The sequence below is a fragment of the Pagrus pagrus genome (genome assembly GCF_965226575.1).
Source record: "Pagrus pagrus genome assembly, chromosome: 19".
Classification (NCBI taxonomy): Eukaryota; Metazoa; Chordata; class Actinopteri; order Spariformes; family Sparidae; genus Pagrus; species Pagrus pagrus.
This window is the reverse complement of record NC_140203.1, coordinates 23,465,363-23,490,283: the sequence shown is the minus strand read 5'-3', so window position 1 is coordinate 23,490,283 and position 24,921 is coordinate 23,465,363. Positions and strand designations below refer to the sequence as shown.

Below are 24,921 nucleotides of genomic sequence, written 5' to 3'. Positions count from 1 at the left end.
CTTAATCAGTCTCAATTTAAGTGCCAGGATGAATTGATAGATGCCAAAATGATGGAGAAAGTCACTCAAATGGAATCTAGATGTCAACATTTTATTTTTCTCTTTGTGAGAAATTTGAATAAAACACAATAATTAATAAATTCAATCCAAGTAAAAAACACTCAGCTTGACATAATCAAAAGTCCAGACACTGATGTGGAAATGAAAGCTTCATGTTTGTTCCTCCATCTCCTTCTGAACCTGAATGCAAACATATAGAGTATATAGTTTGAAGAGGAAATGAAATCTAATAAAAAGTTAAAGCAATCAAAACTCTGTCAGGATGAACTGATAGAAGTTGTTTTTGATGTTTGTTTTTTAATTTTTTTTTTTACATAATTATTTCTTCTTGGTAGATCTGAATAAAGGAAAAGCATGAAAAAAAACTGGGGGTATAAATGAACGTTAAAGTGGAATTCTAAATCTAATACTAAAAAAAACTGACTCTTAAAACAAATCTTGTTTCAGTTAAACAAATAATTTAATTTCCAATATTAGAAATAAAAACACTGTTCTTACTATAATTTTCTCACTGTGCTGAATTAAACTGCAAACCTCCATTAAAAGTGTAATGTAATAATACAATGAGCAGCAGAATAATGAGCTGATATATGATATTATTGGTGTGGACATTGAACTCTGTGACACAGAGATGGTCAATTATTTTTCTCTTAGTGTCTTTTATCACATTTTGTATTATGCTCACTTTTTCTGTTGTCACAATTAAATTATTATGCCACAAAGTTGAAATGAAACCCTCAAACATAGTTCTGCTTTTTCTTTTCTCCTCTGCTCAGTACTCTTTCTGCTCTTTCTTTTTTTTGTGTTAACCCTCCTTTTTTGTTTTCCTCCTCCTCTCCTCTCCTCTCCTCTCCTCTCCTGACTCTGTGTTGAGGTTGCGATGGCTGCTGTTTACTGCTGCTGATGTAATCGCTGTGTTGTGCTGCAGTTAACAAAACTTTATTAAACCAACTTAGATAACATTAACATGGAATAACTAATTCATGAAGAAGAAGAAACAAGCTTGCCCAAGCTTCCTGTCTGTCTGTCACTGGAGTGAAGGAAGCTTCCTACTTCCTTGTGTACTTATTCAATATTCAGTCAAAGCCACCAGGTTTCCCAGACTTTATGAAGAGTAATCTAGTAGCCTAAATGTCACCACACTCAGGTCACGGGAGGTGAACCCTTTTCCTCCTGTAACATCATCGTTAGCTTCGTTAAACTCACCAACCTCCAGTCAAGTTGCATCAAAGAAAGATTAGGATCCAGTTATTTTTGGATAGAGACATCTCTTAGTAAGAAAAGTGTTTACTGGGTTTATTCCACTCCACTCCATGCAGTCAGACAGACTGCACTGTGCTGAAAAGGTGTGGGGGCTTCACCAAGTATTTAGTCACTGCTCTGACATTCATTAACCCTGTCCTGGCTCATTTTACTTTTTGCTTACAGAGGAAAGTTAAAAACAAAACAGTGGAGATCATAATGGTAACACTTTCTATGAAGCCTATGTCCATAATGCATTATAACATATTATGAACATACATACTTATACATACATGTATAATAATAGTTAAGCACTCACGACTGCTCATAATACTTTATAACAATAATCATAACTCTTGATGCCAATGTCTATAATTTATGAAGATGAAGAGTATTCATTGTATTTTAGCACCTGTGACAAATACAGAAAAAACTGTTTTTTGTGTAAATCTTATTTTTTCACTTTACTTACAGCTAAACAATGATCACTGATAGTGACTTAAAACCACCCCGTAATCTATTACATCTGCCTATAACAAAGGGATTTCATTACTTTGCTTAAAGCACCCAATGGCCATTACCTTAACTTCTAATAACATTATTTTACATTATAATAGTGATCATAATGTGTTGTGAAATTATTAGAATTTATTATAACTATAAGGATTTTAATAAACTATTATTGTATTATATTTATGACGGCTTATAACTAAAGGCATATAATGAATAATACATAAGTTCCTAATATGTTATAATGCATACGAGACACGGGCATCATAGAATGTGTTACTATAGTATTAAATCTACTTCTAACAACCAATTTAACAAATATTATCAGTAAGTACAATAGTGACCATGCACTGCCCCCCTCAAGTTATTAAAATAAATAAATAAATAAATACAGTTCTTAATATAACATAATGGACACTATATTTTTATTTGAAAAGGTTCTTGTCCTTCTCTACGTTATCATGAGTACCATTCAACAAATCACTGGTGGACTTGAGCGGAGGATCGCCCCCCTGGCGCCACTATGCTTGAACAAAATGCTGCAAACGTGCCCTTTTGAATGCCCCTGTGGTGGATAAAACATGACTAAGTGCTCTCCCGGCTGTCCTTCCAGTAGAGAAAATCAGAAATATCAGAACACATCTCTACTACTATCATGAGAAAGAGAAGCAAAAAAGAAAATGTTTATATATCGTAAGCTGCCATAGGTCAAGAAAGAAAGTGATGGAAAAACAAAAAAGAACAAACAGCAATAAAACACTTATGTTGCAACAGTGTAAAGACCAAAAAAAAAAACCAAACATAATACCCAGAAATAAACCTCCAACACTAACACACTAACACTACAGGTCTGAGAGTCGTTCTGGGCTTCGAGGAGGCAGACATGACCAGAATACAAAGTGATGTTGGTTTGTGGGCTTCTGCTGTGTAGGCGAGTCCAACAAAATCCACTATTTATACACATACACAGTGAGTGTGTGTCTGGTTTTGGATCGTGTGTTATGAGTGTTTGCTCTCTGTGGTTTGGTATCGTGTCCTATCTTGTGCCGGCCTTGCTCTGTAAAAGCACTCGTCAGTGAGCGTGCTGGTTAAAAACACTAAAGAAGAGATAGAATAACAACAATGACCTTTGTGACGTCCAGCCCTTTGGTGAAGACTGAGGTACTGATGGGACAAAACTTTGGCTTTCTAAGGCTGAGCTTCCTTCAAATGCAGGGAGACGCTACAATTTCATGGAGCTTGTAAGTCGTCCAAACTCTGGGTGTTTTTGTGTGTGATCGGTGGGTTTTCGGCCACATTCAGGGTCGAACACAAGTGTGGGTCAAAGAGTCGTGTCTGTTTATTTGTTGTTTTCGTAATAAACAGGAATTAAACGGCTTCACAGGGACATTAATGGGAAAATGTAGTTTTAATGCTAGATTTAGGTTAGGTTTAGGATTAATGTTGAGTTAAGATTAGCTTAAAGTCAAGTCTGGAGATTGAAGGGATAAGGCTTGGTTAGGATGAGGGAATTTTTGGAGCATCGTATGGCCTCAATAAGGTCAGCGTTGCATTTACTGTCTAAATTGCCAGATTTAAGTATAAAACTATCTTGAAAATCATAGTTGTGTATGTTCAAGTAAGTCTGGTTATGGGCCTGTTATGAAATAATGCTATAATAGCTAATAGTCTAGAAGAGCGTCCTAGTTCCCGTTAGCCTTCAGCTTGTAATGGAGCTTATTTGTGTTTCCTCTCTGCCTCTCGGCATTGTGGATTAGCAGGGATTTGGTCCTCCTGGCTCACCGACTTCTCTATGGGCTTTACACAGCGGAGTGGGCTGACCTCCCCTCCTCCACCTTTTGTACCTCTGCAGCCAGCACACTCTAACGAGTGGCGCTTCGTCTGGGGGTCCTCCTCTCAGCCAATGAGCCTGTTCATGTTCGTCATCCAGGAAAAAATGTCACCGCAGGGTTCCTCGGAGAGACTCAGAGGTTGGCTGGAGTAGAGCTGAGGTTAGAAATCCTTCTTTTGAGGAGTTTTTAAAAGGTTTGAGACAGTCCAGTTTTTGTTTTGGGATTATTTGGGGTCTTTTTTTGCCTTCATGTGGCACAATTTGAACGACTTGGAAACAGACAGGGGCCGATGAAAGAAGCAATGATCCTGTGTCTCATTTAAACCCATAATGTCATGGTCATGTCATACCATGTAAAGCAACAACTAGCACATATTTAAAAAAACTTTTGACCCATCACCATTCCAAAAATCCCCAAACACAGGTAATGATTATGTTAATAGAGGAAATGATGGGCGTCATGTTGGACAAGCTATATTGAGCAAATGTTTGGTATTTTTACTTGAAAAAGGTGTGAGTAGATTTTCAATATTGTTGTTAATCAACAAATCTGTACACTAATCGTTTTCACGGTAGATATTTTCAAGTCAATTTGAAGCCAAGTTGTATCTTTTGCAGTATTGTTAAATGAAATTACCTCACAAGTTCTAATTTGGTCTCAATCTGAGAACATCGTCAAGATTTTCTAGCTCTTTTGAACAGTTGCATAAAGGACTTCAGTGGTAGGCAACCGCTGTAATGTCAGCAATTGGCAGAAGCCAAGCAGCTCTCACAGAAACATGAACATCTCTAGAACATCTGTTAGAACATTATGTTTATGTTGTCTCTGATCATCAGGGTTTATCAAATTATTATAAAGGTGCTTTTCAGGAAACCATCTAAGTTTGAAGAACCCTTATTATCTTGTGGCTTATGAAGTCTTTGTGAAGGAAGTGAAGGAAGAACTCCTGATTTGCGACGGGTTCTCAGAGCTTCCCTGAAGCATCACAAGAGTTCGAGAACCGTTTAAAGGGTTATCTGAGACTGTTTTAAAGGATTCAGACCCACTGCTTATGAGTTATTGAAAATATCGTTTTCTGCGAGTCTTTTGAGGTTGATAAGTTTCCTCAAAGGAACCTTTATATGCACAAAAAAAGATGTCAGTGCAATTGTTTATTTCTTAGAGGTTGTTAGACACCTCAGCAAGTTCTTCAACAATCCGTGAAAGACGGGGACATCCAGATGTGCTGAGGTTTTAAGAAAGAGACAGGGTTTAAGAAACAGTTATACCTGTTTTAATGGAGCTCTCTAAGGATGACGAACCCAATATTTTGGATGTTTCTGAAGGTGCTTTTGTTGTTTCAGAAATCTCAGTGAAGGTGACAGCTGTTTCTTAAGAACCAACAGTCAAAGATTCCTCAAATTAGCATCAGGGTTTGATGAGTTCCTAGAAGGATCATCAGTTTTAGAACAAACATGCTGGAACAAGCATTTCTTGCTCCTGGTTTGCCGGAGGCTCAACAAAACTTCTAGGTAGTCTAGGTACAAGAAATTGCAATAGTACTTGACGATGAACCTTGAAGCATTGTGGTTTGAGAACCCTTCATGAATTCATTTTTATGCAAACTACAAAATTCCAAAGGCTCCTGAAAATACTGTCAAACCTTTAGAGTAGAGGTTTTTTTTTAGGGTTTTCAATGAACAAGTCCCTGTTCGTATTTTTGTGAGTAATAGTCAAAAAGGTAATTTCCCTTGAAGAGGAGTCTCATGAAGGTGCCTTATCTGATGTTTTAAAACCTTGATGTAAGGTCTTAGAAGTACTGTCAGATCAAATGAACAATTTAGAGTGGCTTGATCTGAGGTTGTCAAGGTCCTCGAAGCACCTTCACATTTTAAAAACCCTCTTGAAATGAGGCTCTGCACAAACTGAAGGAACCGAAAAGGTCCCTAGTAGTGCTTTTATTTTGGAGAGTGGAGGCGAGAAGAGAGGAGGTTCTGCTGGGATTCGATCCAAAGTCGTCTGATAGCATCAGAGAACTGTGTGTCTGAAACAGACTGAGGAATAAAAGACACAGCAGCAGTGATGTGGTTTGTCAGCTGGACTGCTAAACGTACTTTGTAATTGTGAATTTAATTAGATTTTTCTGCATGAACTCTGCTGCCGTTGAGGTTTTTGTCACAACGACTTCTGATTTTTTCCCCCATGTCTCTTTATGTGTTTAGTGTGTGTCAGGGGGTTATGTGAACAAAAATTTAAACAAACAGTTGAACGTTTAGTGTCCATTAAATTTAAATTTCAAAGGCCTCTTCCGTTTTTATTTTATAACGTTTTATCTAATATAATCAATATGATAAACTCCACCCTTTTTATCAAAATGTCTTTTTTCAGTTCAAGGCAGTGATATAAGATGCATTTATGTTGGTATCTCTCTCTCTCTCTCTCTGTGTGTGTGTGTGTGTGTGTGTGTGTGTGTGTCCATTCACAGTGTTCTGTGACAGGGTGTGTGATCTTGAGGCTGACCCTCCCCATCCTGCGTTGCTCCGTCCCTGCCCGGCTTTTTTCTAATTAAAATACCAGGGATTTTTGTTTGTGTGTGTAATACATGAGCTTGGCCTGCAGAGATGGTGGAGGTGAAAAGGTCGCCGTGTTTGGACAAAAGTAAAGAACAGGGGTTATACAGTTGCGAGAGCCTCAGTTTGGAATCTTTTTAAAGTAGCTTCTGTATACAGGTCATTGTTATCCTAACTGATACATTTCAGTATTAACAGTACAGTCTTAAACGTGATAAACAGCTGTCAGTGACATAGTTTGTTTCTCGTACACAATCCTTTACACCAGCATTCGATTTCCTGCGGCATTTTAAAACGGCACTCTGTTGCTCATTCGCGTGTGTTTGGTGTGTGTGCGTCTGTGTGTGTGTGTGTGTGTAATCATTGTTCAGGAGCTAAATCTGGTACAAAGCATCTTCTTTCACTTTTGAGATTTATGTATTTTGTGCGTGGTCCTGATATAAATAAATGTAATAAACTAATAATAAACTAAGCAGTCAGTACTCAGCGGGGTTTTCTATTTAGGGCTGCCGTGGCAGAAGAGACAAAACTCCTGCCAGTGTTGGCCCTCCTCCACTTTAAGTTCCTGTATACCCGGCAACACGTAAGCAGTGAGGAGAGTGGGTTGAGGGGGTGATCAGTGCTGTGAATGTGAAATGTCAGGACTGAAGTGGAGAGGTCTTTTACAGATGCAAAAGCTTCTCATCCACAATCCTAATGCGTTCATGGTTAACCACCTATGTTAGGCCTCTGTTTTGTCTTTTTGGTTTCTTGTTCTTGATCACAGATTTGTCATGCTCAGGCAGCTGGACACTTTATAGTAACCGTCATTAATAAATGGTTAATTTATGGTTTATTACAATTTAGTGAATAGTTATTTCACTCTTAACAAACCATTTATTAGGCAATTGTTTTATATAATACTTTGTTAATGGCTAATAAATACTAGTTCATAGTTCATCTACAAACGTTATTTGGATAGCCATAATAACTTGTGTTTCTAAACTGTGCAATTGCTTAATAAATGGTTTATAAAGCAATTTTTAATTTGTTTGTAAACAAGCAAATAACTGTTAACTAAAGTGTAATTAACTGCAAATTCACCATTATTAACGATGGCTGATTTATGTTAGTTTAAAATGTTTTGATGTTATTTACTGGTATATTGGAGAGAATTAATAGACGTTTAAAGTGTTTCACCCTAAGATGTAACTGAGTGAATTAGTGGATGAATTAAAAATGAAAGAAAGAAAGGACAACTAAAGCTAGTAGTTGCTCACGCTGCATATTTGATGTAGCTTTATTTTGAATCAATAGAAGATTCAATTGTAATTTAATCTGGTGTAGTGACCGATCAGTGAAATAATGGTAAATGACACTGTTTAATTGTGTATAGTATATTGCTGTCTGTGTGGAGGAATGGAATTTTGAATGAATAAAGTTAATAATTGATCACAACAATGGTTTAATGTCGCCCCATGTTCCATACAAAAGATTTTAAATAATATGTAATACATGTGGGATACAGGAGAACAGATTAATGAAACTAAAATTACCAGTTACAATCCATGTTTTTTTTCTAATTCTATTTAATTCATGGATAAATTCCTTAGAAACTCTTCAGCTTCTCTTACAGTACATATAAAACACACGTTGTACATCACAGTAAAACCTTTAACACTGGACACATTTGAATTGTGTGGACAGATTTCTAAAATATCTACCAATTAAAAAATCATAAAAAAGATCACTGCTTTTAAAGGGCTGTAGGCTTGAAAATTATAGAATGATTCATTTAAAATATATTATTTTTCTCACGATTTTATTCAGGATTTGAAGCAGCCAAGAAATTGTGCATTTTAATTGTAAAATGGTTCAAGGATTTTTGAATTCGTTTGCAGGTTGTGTTGTTTTGCAGAGGTGTTTGTGATGTTAAATCTAAATGGATCTTGATCTGTGTGTGTGTGTGTGTGTGTGTGTGTGTGTGTGTGTGTGTGTGTGTGTGTGTGGGTGTGTCTCTGTGTGTGTGCGGTCCTGAATTAGTATTTTTAAATGCATGTGCTTCTGTGTGCGGATATATTTCGGTACCATGCAAAAGTACATTTGCATGTGTGTGTGAGTGTGTGTGCTTCTGTACATGGGGCTATATACAGTACATATATTGTACACATTTACACGTCTGTGTGTGTGTATCTGTGCCAGTGATTTCCAGTACTTTGTGTGTGTGTGTGTGTGTGTGTGTGTTGCGGTGTGTGTGTGGGAGTCTTTGTATATGTGCCAACCCGGTCCAGCTGGCATCAGTCGTAGCTGAAGCCGAGGCCGCTGTATCGGTCACAGACAAAAACACACACATACACACACTGTCAGATACACACATAGTCGACCACATTCCCATTCTGTACGCCTGTAATTATCAACCTCTTCTGCATCGACTACCATGTTGGCGTGTATTCAGCGCTGGTCTATACACGCCTGATTCAAACCCTTCACCACGTACACGCTTCATTTTCCTCCACACACGCTCGCTATAAAACCCCTCCATTTCATCTCGTACGGCTGCACCGACCGCAGAATGTAATTACACACTAACTGTGGTTTGATATTTAGACTGGCTGAAGATTTAAGGTTTTATCCAAGAAGAAGGTCTGTGTGGTAAAAATAGGCTCGAAGTGGTCCCGCAGCCCGGAGGATAGGAACACTTGTTCAGAAGCTGGATGGGAAATTAGCTTTGTTGTGTACACGCCGCAGCAGCGGTCGGTGCATCTTCGAAATTCATCAGACACCTTTTTCACAGCCAGACACGCTGTATTAAAACGATGGTGGGTAACCTGCCAAAGAGGCTTCACCTTCTTGTCGTGTACTGATCAATCCTTGGCCTGCATTTTAAGAGCTGTGATGTCTGATTTCAATCAAACACATGTTTGAACATGTTCGACCAAAGATGTTCCACAAAGACAGTTGGGTAGGGGAGGATTCCTGGGCTCTTGTTTTCTCACAGACCTAAAATGTATGTCAGGTGAGGGTTAAAACTTAAGACACCTGCACATTATACAGGAGAAAGCTCCAAACAGAGGACAGCCTGATCCAAAACTATAGTTTACATGTAAATTAAAGAACACTGTGATTGTGCTCATGGTTGCTAGTTCTTTGCTAAATTTAATCAGTCGCTTGGGCGTTGGTAGCTACTTGCTAGGCTGTGCCAGACAGCTGCTATGGCGATAGTAGGTGGTGGCTTGGTGGTGTCAGCTGTTTTATTTTAGTGGCCAAATTCCTCTTCAAAAATGTGTACACCAGTGGTTCCCCAATGGCGTGCCTTGAGGCAAGTCCAGGTGTGCAGAGGGATTTTGGTACAACCATACATTATAATTGTAATCTAATATACAACAAGTCACAAATTAGTTTTTCCATTTCTATATCAGTGCTTTGTATGTGTTCATTCCCCAATACAGGGGCAAACATTCTATACCCTTAAAATATCCTGAAAAAAATCTTTTTATTTTGTAGTTCACACAATCGTCAGATGGTGGAAGTTATTAGTGTGACGCACCAAAGGCCCTGATCGACAGCCAATGTGAAGGAGGATAACAAGGGGGGAAATGGATTACTGTGCGAGGAAAACCCCAACTAACTAGCATTGCAGACGACCCGCCACCTAAAGAAAAGGGAAAAACGGTCACTGTGTCAAGTTTTATTTGGCTGATTAAAAATAAGCATGTACAGAGTGATTAGATATCTCGTGTTAAAGAGGCTATTTTGGCTCAGCACAAAAAGTTTGAAAAACCACTGATAGACACTAATGTTCAAAACTTTGGAGTCTTCTGCCACTAAAGCCTGATTTGTTACAGTCAGATGGCTGAGAGGCCTACTTAGTATTTTTCTATGGTATTTTTGCTTTCAGGTTGTAGAAAGTCCTTTTTATAAATAGACAATGTTGTGTATAAAAACAGTAATGTTGTGTACATGGAGAACCTAACAATGTTAAATGGTTAAACCAGACTGGTCAATTAAAAAGGCAGAAAGACACAAAGAATAGAAGAAATCGGTTGGTAAAAAGAAAAAATTAAAAATGGAGGCATCAAAATTGAGAAGATCTAAATTGGAACAGCTTCCTGTTTCCTGTCTTTCTCTATCAAAGTAACTCTGAAGCTTAGCCGAGGGTTAGCACTGTTGGAACTGGATCATCGAATATTAGCTGAACATAATATGGACCGACAAATCACATTTTAGATTTATTCAGTCTAACCAGTAAGTAGATTGCAGAGGCACAGTTGTGGTTCGGAAATGATCTCGGGTCACTTACATTGTTCTGGACTGGAAAATAAATTCAAAATTGAATGGTTTTCAGGGGGAAATGGTTCCAACATTATTCTCCCCTCTCATGAAACACTTTGAGCACATTGGCTAAATGAAAGTTTTAATCATTTCATTATTCAATGTAAATAATGCATCTGGTGTCTAAATTATGATGATTTTATCGATGTTCAAACAGCCCTAATTGAAGGACAGAAGAGAAACAGCAGTATAGCAGACGATTCCAGACTTTTGAATGGTCAAATAATATAGTTTATAAAGTACTTGGTTGATGAAAATGTCACAATGGAACAGAAAAAAAGTACTGTTCATGGCATTGAGTATCCCACAATGCAATGCATCCCATTTGATAGATGGGAAAATTACAGTGTCAGAGATAACAATACAAAAAAATAACAATGTTTGATAGGTATGTCAAATCCAGGTGCTTCTTTAGAAGTGTCGGTTGCCTATAGCCCTGACCCTGCAACAAGAGATTATTTCATTATGGATTAATATGCTGATTATTGTTTGATTTGTTAATTGCCTGATTAAGCGTTTAGTCCATTACATATCAGAAAAAAGAAAGAAATGTTCATCACAGTTTCCCAGAGCCCAGAGTGACGTCCTCACCTTGCTTCTTTTTTCCAACCAACAGTCCAAAACCCAAAGACTCTTCATTTACATAAATAACAAAGAAAAGCAGCAAATCCTCACATTTAAGAGGATTGAACCAGCATGTGTTTGAAAAGACTGAAACGATTTATCGATTGTCAAAATAGTGGGCAATTAGTTTTCTTTAGAATGGCCTATCAATTAATTGACTAATCATTGCAGCTATATTTACCGACAGTAGTTACAATCCATGGACCGACATTTGTCCAATGGGAGAAATGGATGAAAGAACAGAACAGCACCATCCATGGCAAACCTTCAGACGGGTTGATGTGTCGTTTACTGTAAAGACATGACGGAGGTATCCTGAGGTGAAGTGTGATGTAGAGGGACGGTCTCCCGAAACACATTACATGACTGAAAAGTTGATGATCAGAGATATGTTTCATTTTTCTTGGTTTCTAGATCTTTCTTTTACCTCATCTCATATTTAGTTTGTTTTGTCTGACTGCAAAGAAACTAAATCTACACCTAAAAGAAAGTACGGCGTGAAATGTTGTTTCTGGATCTTGTAGCAAGACTGTTTTTCTTCCTCTGCATATGGATCTATGCATCGCAGGCGTAGCAGATGTCCGTTTTGTTGCGCTGTGAGATCAGCGAGCAGATACAGAACACACACACACACACACACACACACACACACACTGAAGACTCTGATCATGTAATCTGGCTTTGGCTGTTTTCTACTGAATATCATTGACTGTGTTTCCTCAACAGAGTGTGAATGAATGATCCGTCAATGAATGAAAGAACGATTTAATTATGTTTGATGCTCAAGGGAGATATGTCACTGGTGTTAAATCAAAATACATATTTTTTCATCCAGTTGATTGTATTGGTAGTGAATGTATCTATATTGAGTACATTAATTAATTGATTAATCAATAATCAAACTGGATTTTAACAATTTATTTAAACCTCATCAGAAAAAAACTGTAATAAATTCATACTGGAAAAAATGTAAGGCCAATTTTTTATGGATGGGTTGATGGACGGATAGACATACAAACAAATGATACGTGTGGGGTTCCAATTAACTATTATTTTTAGTATTGATTAACTTGTTGATGATTTTCTTGATAAATCCAGTAGATGTTTTATCTAAGAAATATCCTGAAATGGTGAAAAATGTTGATCAGCATTTCCTGAAGCCCATGATGACACCCTTAAATGTCTTGTTTTGTCCAAGTTGTTTTGTCATGGAGGGGAAAAAAAACAGAAAATATTCACTTTGAAGAAGCTGGAATGAAAGAATTTTGACTTTTTCGTCTTAACCAATTAATCAAATCAATTAATTAATTCCTCAAAAAGTTGGCAATAAATTTAGCATTTAATTACTAATTGATTATTTTATAGTTCTACCCATGCTGCTGATTTTTATACACCCCGATGTTTTTACACATAGTCGGTACACTGAAATGCCACTGAATGCTATGCAACTGAGTGAATGGAGGAATGTATGCTGCAGTGTATTGTAACATGTTGTGTAGTTCGTTGTCTCCTCTTCATGAAGTCAATAACCATTCTAACTTTCCTATACAGTTACAGTATACTTTGTTGAGATGACTCCTGACTGTCCCCTCTTTTTTCCCCTGCAGGTAAAACAGACAGGAGTTCATACAGCAGTTCGTACGGCAGAGAGTCCAACCCACACTGCCACCAGGTCAGTCCCCCTCCAAATGTCTTCTTTTGTAAAAGCTGAGTGAGCACGTTGCATAGCTTTCATGCATTTTTGTGTCCAAGCAGTCAACATACTGAGGGAGACAGAGGAGAGCAAACTCTGTTTGGATTTGATCTGAGGTCAGTGGTAGAGGATGTTCAGTCCCAGGGACGAGGGATTTAAGCACTGGGCTTCAGTAGCTGTGAACAGTTGTGTCAAAGAGGACAGCAGCGAGCACACAGCCCGCTGACATCCTGCAGGTGAAAGATATCTGGTTTGTGTTTAAATTTCTTAAGCTAACAAGATAGAGTAGAATTCAGCTTGTAATCACTGCTGATCTTATTCTTTAACTTTAAGAGCAGAGCAGTGTGAAGCACTGCTGTTCATTGAGACCCACTGCTTATTGAAGTTTATTGAACATTTTTGATGATGACACACATGACCTTAGTCACAGTGAGAGGGAGGTTTCTGTAATGTGATGACTGCACCTGTATTGTAATATAGAACCAGATAATAAAAACCAAAGATGTCGCCTGTTCAGTCCTCGGAGAGCTGCTTGCCTGCTGCGTGCACCACAAAGTTTCCAGTTTCCGGTTCTACTTCCTTGGAATCCAGCCCACTGAATGTGGCCCTGCCCGCATGTTCCCACTACGCCCATGCACTTCACATTGTGATGATGCATCCTGTTCTCATTCCCAACACATCAAATTCAGCAGACTGGTCGGTGGCCCTACGCTTCTTACATTGATGCTGCAGGTAACCTTCTAGCATCGCTTCTTGAAGTGCCCCCCAGTGTAGTAGCATAAGGAGCAAGAAAAATCTGAGTTGGGCGGTGGGTGGGTGGATCACAGGCTGGACCTTCCCTCTCCGGAGACCAGGGTTTGAGAGTGAGTCAAGAGTGATATGTTTTTAAGTTAGTTTAAACTCGCTTAAGTTTATGCATGTAACCTAGTTTAAAACCAAAGTAAGACCTTTTCCTAAACCTAACCAAGTAGTTATGGAGCCTAACGCTAACCAAAGCTAACCAGACTGTATGACAACAAAACAAAAGTCCAAACGTCATCATATGTCATACTATGTGAACTGTTTGTCATCAGTCTTTATTTAGAAACTCTAACTGGACGTTGTATGTTAGGTATTGTTAACTTCAGTCCTTCCCGTGCAAAACTGACACTGCAGAGGTACAGTAGGTAGAGTGTCATAGTTTGAAGCTTAAGGTCACCGACCAAGCTGCTGGATTTGATGAGTCGGGAGTGTGAAAGTGTTGGATAACATCACAGATTTCTAATTTCCTTTTCTGCCGCTTGAGGAGAGTTTTCCCAGTATTTAAATCAAATCCTTGAATTTGATTGGATTGTTGAACGTAGCCGTGGTGAAGAGAATATAATGTGACCCGGATGACTGCTGACCTCCACCCACACCCCTCTAACTTGCATTGTTAGATCAGGAGGGAGGATGTTTGGAAGAACATGACTTTGAGTATGCTCCTTTGGAAATATAAACACAGTTTTTGCCAGCTGACATCCACACACTAAGCTCCCACTGCTCTGCAAGGACAATGGCTGTTAAAATACTTGTTTCTTCTTTTTATTTTTGTTTCCTTCTGTTTTTTTTTTCCTCATATTTCCAGCATATAACAAGAGACAGTTTTAAAGTGTCTTTGACTTGGTTGCAGATTATTTCTGGCTGCAACTTTTCAGGTTGATGTGGTTGTTATTTTATTATCTAGCATCAACAGTTATTTAGAGTTCACATAATGAAAACTTATGTGTCAGTCATCGTCACGACTACTAAAAACAACATCTGTTACATGTTTTTCATATTTTATGTTTTCCGGAGAGACGTCTAACTTCAACACATATTCCCAACTTCACGAAACAAAGAATTATTCTTTTGAACTTTTAAACTATTATTCTTTTAAATGTGATATTTGTTCGTCAGCGCTGGCGACAGGTGTTGCGAGGACTTTGGTAGTTGCTGGGTTTGAATCCACACTGTGATCTTCCCGCTCAGTTCTCATGGACCATATGCATCCGTGAGAAGATGCACATTGATAATTAAGAAAATGTACAGATGTTGATGTTTGATTCTGCTGCTGGAATATTAAACAGAGAGAGGCTTGATGTACTTGCTGTAATTTGATGACCACCTTCAGGTTTTGAAATTAAATGATCACATACGTTCTGTTCCGGCACAGGCTGTCGGACATGACTGAGTCTGATGTTATGGATTTAGTTTTCTTTTAGTCTTGGACATCTATTAATTAAAGCTTATCAAAGAAGTGCATTTCCGTGTTTATGGAAATCAGAGTTGTGCTTAAAGATGTTACAGATTATGATGAATGTATGAAGGCTGTTAGGTTTACTTCTGTAGAACACGATGTTGGTGTTTCAGATCAGGGAAATTTGATCATATTATTTAACTCTTTCTGCACAGTACATGTTTCATAGCTGCAGCAGAACTTTTCAAACGCAAAAATACTTTCGGTGCTGAAATAAGAGTTATGAATGAATAGTTCAATATACAATCATCACTAAGCCTCTTGATGTTGATTTGAACTCACCATGTCTCATGAGATGGACATGTGTGCACATCACGCTGCACAAAGTCAAAGTTATCTCATCTGTCACATTCAGTCTGGACTCTGACTCCTAAATAAGAACACAACATCTTCACACGAGTAAAGGTCTGCGAAGGGAACCACACACATTAAAGTGTAGATTGTTGCCTCTGGGTGATTCCCTCTTACTCAAAGATAAAACTCCTCCACTGACACCAGTGTTACTTTTGGCAGCTATACACTTATTTTCAGTCTTTGTCTTTAGACAGAAATGCTTCTTAATTTAAGTCACATTTTAGTCATTTTACCCTTCATAGTTAAAACATTTAGTCCAGTTTTCATTGACAAAAGGTGATTACACAACCTTTAGTTGTCTCTCTTTAATCTAATTCAGTTAAGCTTAGACACTTTGTGGAAAAGGTTTTAAAAGCCACCATGTCTTTTACCTACCATAACGTTTACTAGTCATAACATTAATTGTCGAGCCCTGCAGCTGTGAAGCTAGCAATCTGAAGCGAACTCATTAACCCAGCTAATGTTAGCCTGGACACCAGGCTCAGTTATTCATTATTTTGCATCTGCAAACTTCTTTTGGGAGAAAAACTGGCTTCCAGACAGTTTAAGCAAATGTGGCTTGCTAACAAATTTGCCAGAAATTGAAACAGCTTACTGCCCATAGGACAAACAGTTAGCTAACTTACCATAGCTTTAATAGCAGGGTGTGGGACTTCAAGTGTCTCTTCAGGTTAGTTGTGTTCTTCACACTCTATCACGCCTCGGGGTGCCTCTCGTCTCCTTCTGCTACATTGTGTTTTCCTTTCTGAAGAATTCAAAATGAAGTGTGTCCACAGATGTACACAGTCAATCATATAGTCAAAATGTGTCCTTCATGAACATCACACATGACGGGAATTGACTGCTTCACTGTACAACTTTGCTGAATGCCAAGTCACATCTGTGGTCAGTCTATTTGAAAGTCAAGGGTCACGCAACAGAGTTGTAGTAATTTGTTTATTTGTGATTATTTTTTCCTACTTAAAATTAAACTTTTGTAAAATGAAGTTTATTCTAATGGCCGTGGGATCCCAACTCTAATGCCGGGAATGGATTCTCTTGTACAGGCGACTTCTGGCACCGCTTTTGTGCCGATAAATTAAGTCCTGCAATCAAGTCCACATCAGCAACAAAATATTTCGATGAACTGTAAAATGTAAAACTATTCAGTTTTGTCATGCCCATTATGTGTCTTTAATTACAGTCATAATTACACTCATATTACACCAACTGATATCAGAAGAATAATAAAAATACTTCCAGTAGTCCGAAGCCAACAGCTACTCTACGATTTTACAACAATCGTTAACTCACAGAACTACAGAATACTCATGATGGTCAATCATTCAGTCAATAATCAGCAATTTAAAAATTTCCAGACACCACATGTCATCTCAATACACGATAAGGTGTACTCAATCAGATTTCTTGTCATTTTGGGATCTGTTCATGATGTCACATTGTTGAAGCAACTATAAAAGAGTGTGACAATAAAACAGACTAAACTGGTAGATCTGGTAGATTTGATCCAAGTGTTTGACGTTTATTAATGCCGATCAGACATCATGATATTAGCCAACAGATGTGGAGATTTGGGAATGAAAAAGCGTGTTACATGCCACAATGCTGACTTAAGCTGTGTAGTGTGTGTAGTGGAAGACAACCAACGCAGCATCTGGTAAGCCTCACAGAGTCCAAACAAAAAAAACACCGACAAGTTTTTTTTTTTACCTAGTTTTACAAATTCTAACGACACGTTTTTCTGACGTCACTGCACAGAGCTGTAAAAGAGAGCGAAAGAGGAAAAATATTTCATATTGTTTCTTATGAATTCATGACCCTTTGACTGTTACCCTTGAGTCGGGAGCGTTACACTAAATTCATCACACCTGTGCGTGTGACATCACCCTCTGTGTGTATGCTGCACCTCCACACACTCACTCTCTTTCTATGACTGGAAGGAAAAAGAGCTTCACCACCGAGTGACGGAGAAAGAGCGTTTGTTCTCGGTCCCTGGCACCTTACCAACCACCTATGCCAGTCAAATTGTGACTGTGATGTGGTCGATATTTCTGCTTTTTGAGATGTTGTAATGTGTCGCGTTGTGTTATCATAGAGCCGTACCGTTTTATGCAGTCTGATTCTGGTGTAAGACAGGGTCTGTGTCTCAGCCGTCTCTGTCTCTTTTTTAATGTCTGTTGACAAAATGGGAATATTTGTGCATTTTAAACTGGATCTGCTAGATTTTATGTTCAAACATAATCTTCACGTAATCCATTTTTTTCTCTTCTTGTTTTAACAAGACACTTTGTGTTCTGGAGATGAGCGTCAGTGATGAGGGACACAGAGGTTCAGTCTAATAAGAGGAGAAGTGGCTGCCAACAGGGGCGATCAAACCAAACAAAATGATTGACGGTGGGCCAAATCCGGTTGCCCGGGGCAACTGGGCAACCGTTACTGTCGAGCCTTGTGAATGAAGAGAAGACAGAAAGTGGAGTGAAGGCAACTAAAGGGAAGCAAAAATCCCAGTGTGGCATTTGAAGGACCTGTAGTAGTTTTCAGACTTTAGGGCTAAAAAGACCTTCCTGCCTTTTTGGTTTTGATCTTTTCCTTTCTGTTACGAGGACAGGATTTGGCCCTGACAACCTTGTGAACAAAGACGCAAACACGCACTCACACAAAGAGACAGAATACGCCGGTCATATCTGCCTCACGCCAAGTGTGTCAGTTGTGCTGGAATAGTTGCATGCAGATATCCTTCCACTGGCTGAATTAAATATAGCTGTTGGTTGACTCTGGTTAAATTGTTCTCCGAGGCTCACTTAGTTCACTTCCTCATCTGTTTTATTCACTCATTCACCAGTTTATCAGTCAATTTATTAAGTGGGTTCTGTTGTTGCTCCACTTTTGCTCAATGCGTTTATTTTCTGGTTTGTTCTCTAATTTGGCATCTCATGTTCAACACTGTCTTTTGTGTATTCATCATTGTTTTTTTTGTTTGTTTGTTTGTTAATTTGTGGATTCTTAATATCCCTGTTAATTCATTCAAGTACTCCACATTCTCCTACTTTTTATTTTGTATTTTTTGGGTCTCACTTTATATGTCAGTCCTGTGATGAAATGGCGACCTGTCCAGGGTGCACCCCCAGTGTCAGCCACCCTCCAAAGGATAAGCAGTTACAGATAATGGATTGATTAATGTAGTAGTTTGTTTAAAATTTATCGGCTTGTTTTCAGTCATTCGTTTTGCGAATGTATTTTTTGGTTGTTTGTGCATTCAGTCATTTATAAACTCATCAATTTCAATATACACTTTATACTGAGTCTTTTGTGTATTTATACATTTGACTGCTCATTTATTCACTGGTTCATTCATTCATTAGGAGATTTGTTCATTTATTGGTGTATTTATCCATCCATCATATTTTGGTCCATTTGACCATTTATCAGTCAATTGATTTATTCATTCATGAATTAGTTGGTTCATTCACTCACTCACTGGACACACTTTGTCCATGTGATCACTCGTTCTTTTTTCTCAGTCATTCATTCATTTGTTCATGTATTTACTTGTATTTTGGGTCATTAATCAGTTTTGTAAACCCGTCTGTCTACGGGCCCACTCATTTATTCACTATTTAGCCTTTTGCTGTATTCATTTGTTCATCTAGCAGTCCATTTGTTGAAGTGATTGGTCTCTGATCCATCCATCCATCCATCCATCCATCCATCCATCCATTTATCGCCAACTAGCTGATCTTTTATTTATAACTACCTCTCATATCCAGCTGTGGCCTTTGTACGAGGCTACAGCAAACCGTAGAGGACAAAAATATGAAATAAATCAAACATTACTGCCTCACTGGCCATTTTCCTACTGGGCTGCTGTCAAATTATCCTGTTACACAGTCTGAATGGCTCCTGATGGAAATTGTTTGGAAATGGCAGATAAATTTACATGCTGGGCTGAAGTCCAAAATCCTCTGGCTTCATCCTCGGCTGTTAGTGAAAGAAAAAAAAAAACACTTAGAAGGGAGGATGAGCTCAAAAGCTAACAGCAGGAAGATATCCAGTGACCCCAGTTTATTCCACAACTCTCTGACCAAACCAAATAGATTTGTACCATTGATGTGCTGAGGCAATTTAGGTTTTGGTTCCACATTCTGGCTCCAGTTTTTGTTGTAGAGTGTTTAAGTTTTGAATATACGCATCATAATGTTGTTATCGTGCTCAATCAAAACCACAAATCTGCAAATTTCCTCCAGCTGAGTTCCTAAACATTTGGCTGGATATTAAGACTGAACAGCCATATCATTTTCACTTCATTATTCAGTCGGAAATTGTGCCGATTGCTGTTTGGGGGCAGGGAGGGATGGTTTTCCTGAACCAATCCTTTTTGTTGACATCATTTAAACACTTGTCATGTCTGTAGAAGAAATTGAGAGTTGTTATTTTTGTAAGTCAACTTACAAATCTAATCTTGTCCATTCTTGCTCCCACCTACAAAGCTCTGAGTGGCTCAACACCTATTAGAATCACTGATAAGATCTAAGATGTTGGCACCTTTTCTAAAGTTGTGGAACCAAGCGAGGTGTTGCAGGGACTGCAATAAGTTTGCCAGGTGTTTGGCTGTAAAACCAGAGAGTATTTCTTTCAGAACTAAAGTGGTGAAATGAACAAGATGCCAACCCAAGAGCTGCGCTGTTAGCATCAAAAGGCTTTAACTGATGACACAGCGTTCAAATGTGACTAAATCACGAGAAATCTTGTTGGTGTGAATTAAACTTCTCAGTCTCAGGAAGCAAGGGTTAAAGGTCAGACTCAAACCTACATCTCTGAGACTGCATGATCTGTGTCTCATACTTTATTAAGTCTGATTAGGGAGTTTTGATGCACTTAGTGAAAATGTGGTGAATTTCAGTTTTCTGGTTTGAATCCACAGTTTAGTAGCAGAAATTGCTTGGTGTAAAAATGGGTTTGGAAATTGTTCAGCTCGATAAACTGAATCTGTAGACAAGATTTTGGTATCGGGCGTGTTTTAGTGTCCATTTTTAGTTTGAATTTGTCGTATTGACCAATCAAACTTGAGCAGTCTTTGGTTGCATGCAAGCAAACAGTCCCTGTGGGGAGCAAAAGAGGTAGAATGCATTGACCTAAATGTAATCTCATACCAAGGAGCTATCATCTGACTGATTTAGCTTTATTTCAGCAATTTTATGAGCTATTTTAAATATCTGTTCATAGAGATTAGACGGAATGTCTTCTCACGCCCATTCGCACATCTCACGTAGGACTGTAAACAGCGGCCAGAGCATGGGAGAGAAAGTCCCATCTGTTATCCATTATCTTGATATTGACGGGCTACACAGGAAGCCCCAACCACTCGTCATTGCCCCTAAAAACCATCTTCTGACATTACTTGAGGGGTGCCAAGATGGGAAGATGTTAAGTGTCTTCTGGATTTCTGTAGCATGCAAGTTTAGGGTTCAAATTTCAATAGTTTCCTGAGGCGTAAATGCAAGTTCATCACTGTATAAAACTTTATTTTGGTTTTTTTACCTTGTCATTGAAAAATGTACAATGATTTTATCAGTCATATGGTCTGGGTTAAGTGTTGATTTTTGTATTTTTTTATTCTATTTTATTTCATTACTGAGATTTCTCAGTAATCAATTCACTGTCCCCATGCAATCTATATCATCATATCTTATGATATCATATAGTGATAATGGTTTCCATTGTGAATGGTGTAAATGCCTTTGGGAGACTTGTGTATTGAGTTTTAAGGAATATAGCTGATTGATTAAATCGTTCCGTCACAGGTGCATTTTTCAAATCTGCCCCTCTATCTTGTGTTCATGCATCTTTGCGTCTGTCTTCAGTCTTTAAAATGGATAGTTGGATAGTCCAGTAGCGTCTAATGATCCGAGGATGCTTCTGTCCAGCAGAGCAATATACCTCAGTGATTGTTTTTTCTTGCTTCAGTAGTAGAAATGCAGATTTGCATTTGGAACTGGCTGCTTGCATCCTGTGTAAACTGGAAAGCTGACTGGGTCTGGCTGGTGATTCTCTCCCCGCTGTAAATGGGTGGTGGGGGCTGGGAAACGTGGCCTGCTGCCAAGGTACGATCCCAACCCCCCAACAGCTAGCTGTGCTCCCCTAAAAACATCCAAACACTCTCCAAAAACCATCGTCTGCTGGCTGAGGGCAGCATGAATACACTCGAAACACCAGGGATGGAAAAGGACTGTCTGTTTGATTACATGTGACATCAGGAATGAAACATCTTGATATTAGGATTTTAGTTAGAGTTTTATGTGAAGCTACATCCTCACACGTATACATACTGTATGTATTTTAATGTAGTTGCTGTGTGCATTAGATTACTGGAAATGATCACCATGTATATTCTGTAGCAAGTTTACGTTTTATGCCGTGTGCCTAAAACAGCAGTGGAGTTTTTGGTCATATCACATGATCTTCATCAGCAGATGGAGTTCAGCAGCTCTCTTTTCCCAATGCTTGCTTTAAGATTCATGAATCTTGTGCAGTGAGTGACACAGCACTGAGTTTCACACTGTAATTGACATGACATGTTATTTTAAAGCTCAGTTATCACATGTCATGAGCATTTTTACACCTGTCAGAGAAATACAGTAGTTGGCTCATTTCTGATGGTGTGACTGTTTTCATCAGAAGAACAGCATGCATCGGTAGTTCAATCAAATGTCTTTAACAATCTACAATATGCTTTTGTTCTCCTGACTGCTTGTGGATGAGTGAATGATGTGTTTATGTGCTTCTGGTCTGGTTAGGTTTAGGCACAAAAACCACCACAGAAAAAGATCATGTTTTAGCTTTCCTGGCTCTGTTGGCATAAACATGTCTGGAAAATGCCCGATGTCTCATCAGAAATATCTAGTGTAGCGCCTACAAATGCTGAAACACCATGTCAAACAGTGGTCTCTCACTTGGCAGCCATCTGGCCTAGCAATAACTCCACCGCCATTCCCTCCTGAAAGTCAGCTCATACACATTATTAGAATATGATATTACACATATTGTAGAAATGTCTATATGACACATATAAAATGTACACATTTAAACAAATGGGTGACGTGCTGTTTCCAAACCTCCACCAAGTGGCTTTGGTGGGATGTGCTTGTTTGCTTACTTTCAAAGAGTTAGATGAACAGATTTGTCTTTCCTGTACAGTCACTTCCCAGAGTCTTGTCATTACAGTGTATGTGCCCTTGCATGTATGTGATTGGCCAACACACAGCACCTTTACGGTTGAAGCAGTATTTTGGCAACAGTTGATGTTGTTTTTAATAAATGACAGAGTCAGGCTAACTGTTTCTCCAACACACAGATATGAATGTCTTTAAGCAAATCGTTACCACAGAGATGGCGTATCATATGAATCATTTTTGCAATACTCAAGAACTATCCAACAGATGTGTTTATAATGTACTGATTTCATTCCAAAGAGAATGAACCCAACACACACGGATGACTCTGTGACCTTTTCCTTTAGCGCCACCCTCGGGACAGGACATGACTGTTTTTCACTCCACTACTGGTAATCATCAGTATGTTGTTTGCTCTCTCCTCGTTTTATGGGGATTTCTGTGGCTGCACGGCTGCTGAGAGTATCACCTTAACTCCCATAACCACAGCAGAAACACCCTCATGGGTAGTATAATATATAACCACACACACATGCTCGCACACACACACACACACACTCATACTGTGTGGTTTCCTCTATGGCTGCTATCTAAAGCTATCTAAAGGGACATTCTGTCTACATAAGCAGAAAAACCCACATCATCTGGATGAAGGGACGGGAGAGGATGATCTTCCCCTATCACTCTCCCCCTCTCTCTCTCACACACACTCACACACTATCTCGCTCTCTCTCACACACACATTACCGCTATCTTTTATTGTCTCTCTTCCTCTCGCTCACTCTTTATATCTTCTTATCTTGACGTTTTTCATCCGTTTTCCTTCCTCTCTCAATTTTCCTCTTCTCTGTCTCGCTCTGTCGTTCATTCAAGCCAAAGCCACTGTGTCGGCTGCACGCAGACACACAGAAGCACGCACACACACACACACACACACACACACACACACACACACACACACACACACACACACACACACTCAGCCACACCAAAGCATGCCTGTCATCCAGTTATCGCCTCACAGATCAGTAGGTTGGTCGTGGGCCGGCAGCTACAGCTGAGGCAGCAGCAGAGTGGATGTGAGGTTCTGGTGGAATGCAACATGAAAAAAAAAGCCTTTAACCCTTCACACACACACGCGCACACAAACACACAAACTCACACACACTCTCACATGCATTCACACATCAGTCAGTAAAAAGTGCTGAAGGCTCCGTTTTGAAGCTAAGCGAGGAGCTTAGAAGCTGCATTTACCTATTAAAGAAGGCGCCCACACACACACACTCACACACACACCCGCACACACACATGTGCACACACTTTTTTATTAAGGCACATGTATGTAGATATGTACAGTATTCCATAACCATACATTTCCACAAGCCTTCATGTAATTTTAAAATATTTAAATTTAGAAATATGACTTACGTGTATGTATATCCAGTGTACAGTGTTTATCATACCAGGCTGGTAATTAAAGCTCTCCATTCAGCATTAGCGACATGACCACAATGACTGACACTGCGGGCTGTGTAGAGTTTCCATCACCTGCTGAAACAGTAGCAGGTGTGTAATCCTCAGCCTCCTGTTCTCTCCTCATCAATGAGCTGAACTGGTCCTTTAAACACTCGGAGGGCTCTCCAAACACCTTGACCTTTGACCTCCACACCGCTGCAGAGAGAGTGAGCCTATTACTGAACACATCTCAGCCCTGTAGTCTCTCTAGCTCTCTGTCTCTGTCTTTTCTTTCTCATTTCTCATTTGCTCCTTTGTTTCATACAGAGGTAGACTATCTCTGGGGCGGTAGGAATCACTTTTAATATGTGTCTGTATAATATGAGAGTGTTTGTAGAGGTGACCTGAGGTCATTTCTTCATGTAGTGGCAGGGAAGGTGATGCTGGTGCATGAAGCCATTTCTGCATGTTGTTGCATTGGTTTGTTTTTTGACATATCACCATGATGTGGCTGCTAATGCGACACCGCTGTAAGCAGTGGGGACAAAATCCACAGTCATTAAGGCTTCAGCAGACAGAATCAGACGAAATAAGTCAGCACAAAGACACGGTTCCCAGTGCCCATTTTTGTTTTCATAGACAAGACAAGTGGGCCTCAGCATGAATCACTCGTATGAATCAATTCGTTCTTAAGTGGCATGTTTGGGTGATTTAAGACAATTTTAGGTTTTGCCAATTTTGCTCGTACTCTTAGGTACAAACGCTATTCACGAGTGGTCCAGACCTGTCATATGACTCATGAACAGACAGTCTGCCTTCATTCAAAAGGAAAAAAAGAACTTGTTTAACTGAAAAATCAAAAAAC

At 39.0% G+C, this 24,921-nt stretch overlaps 1 protein-coding gene across 3 annotated transcripts in view; it reads left to right on the top strand.

The window, feature by feature from the left end:
* tcf4 (transcription factor 4) overlaps positions 1-24,921 on the top strand; it is a 234,850-nt gene that overhangs the window by 94,247 nt on the left and 115,682 nt on the right. For all 3 annotated transcript variants that reach the window (XM_084383942.1, XM_084383941.1, XM_084383943.1), the window contains one exon: positions 12,736-12,800. In XM_084383942.1, the coding sequence (XP_084240068.1) occupies positions 12,736-12,800 (65 nt within the window). The remainder of the gene's footprint in view (positions 1-12,735; positions 12,801-24,921) is intronic.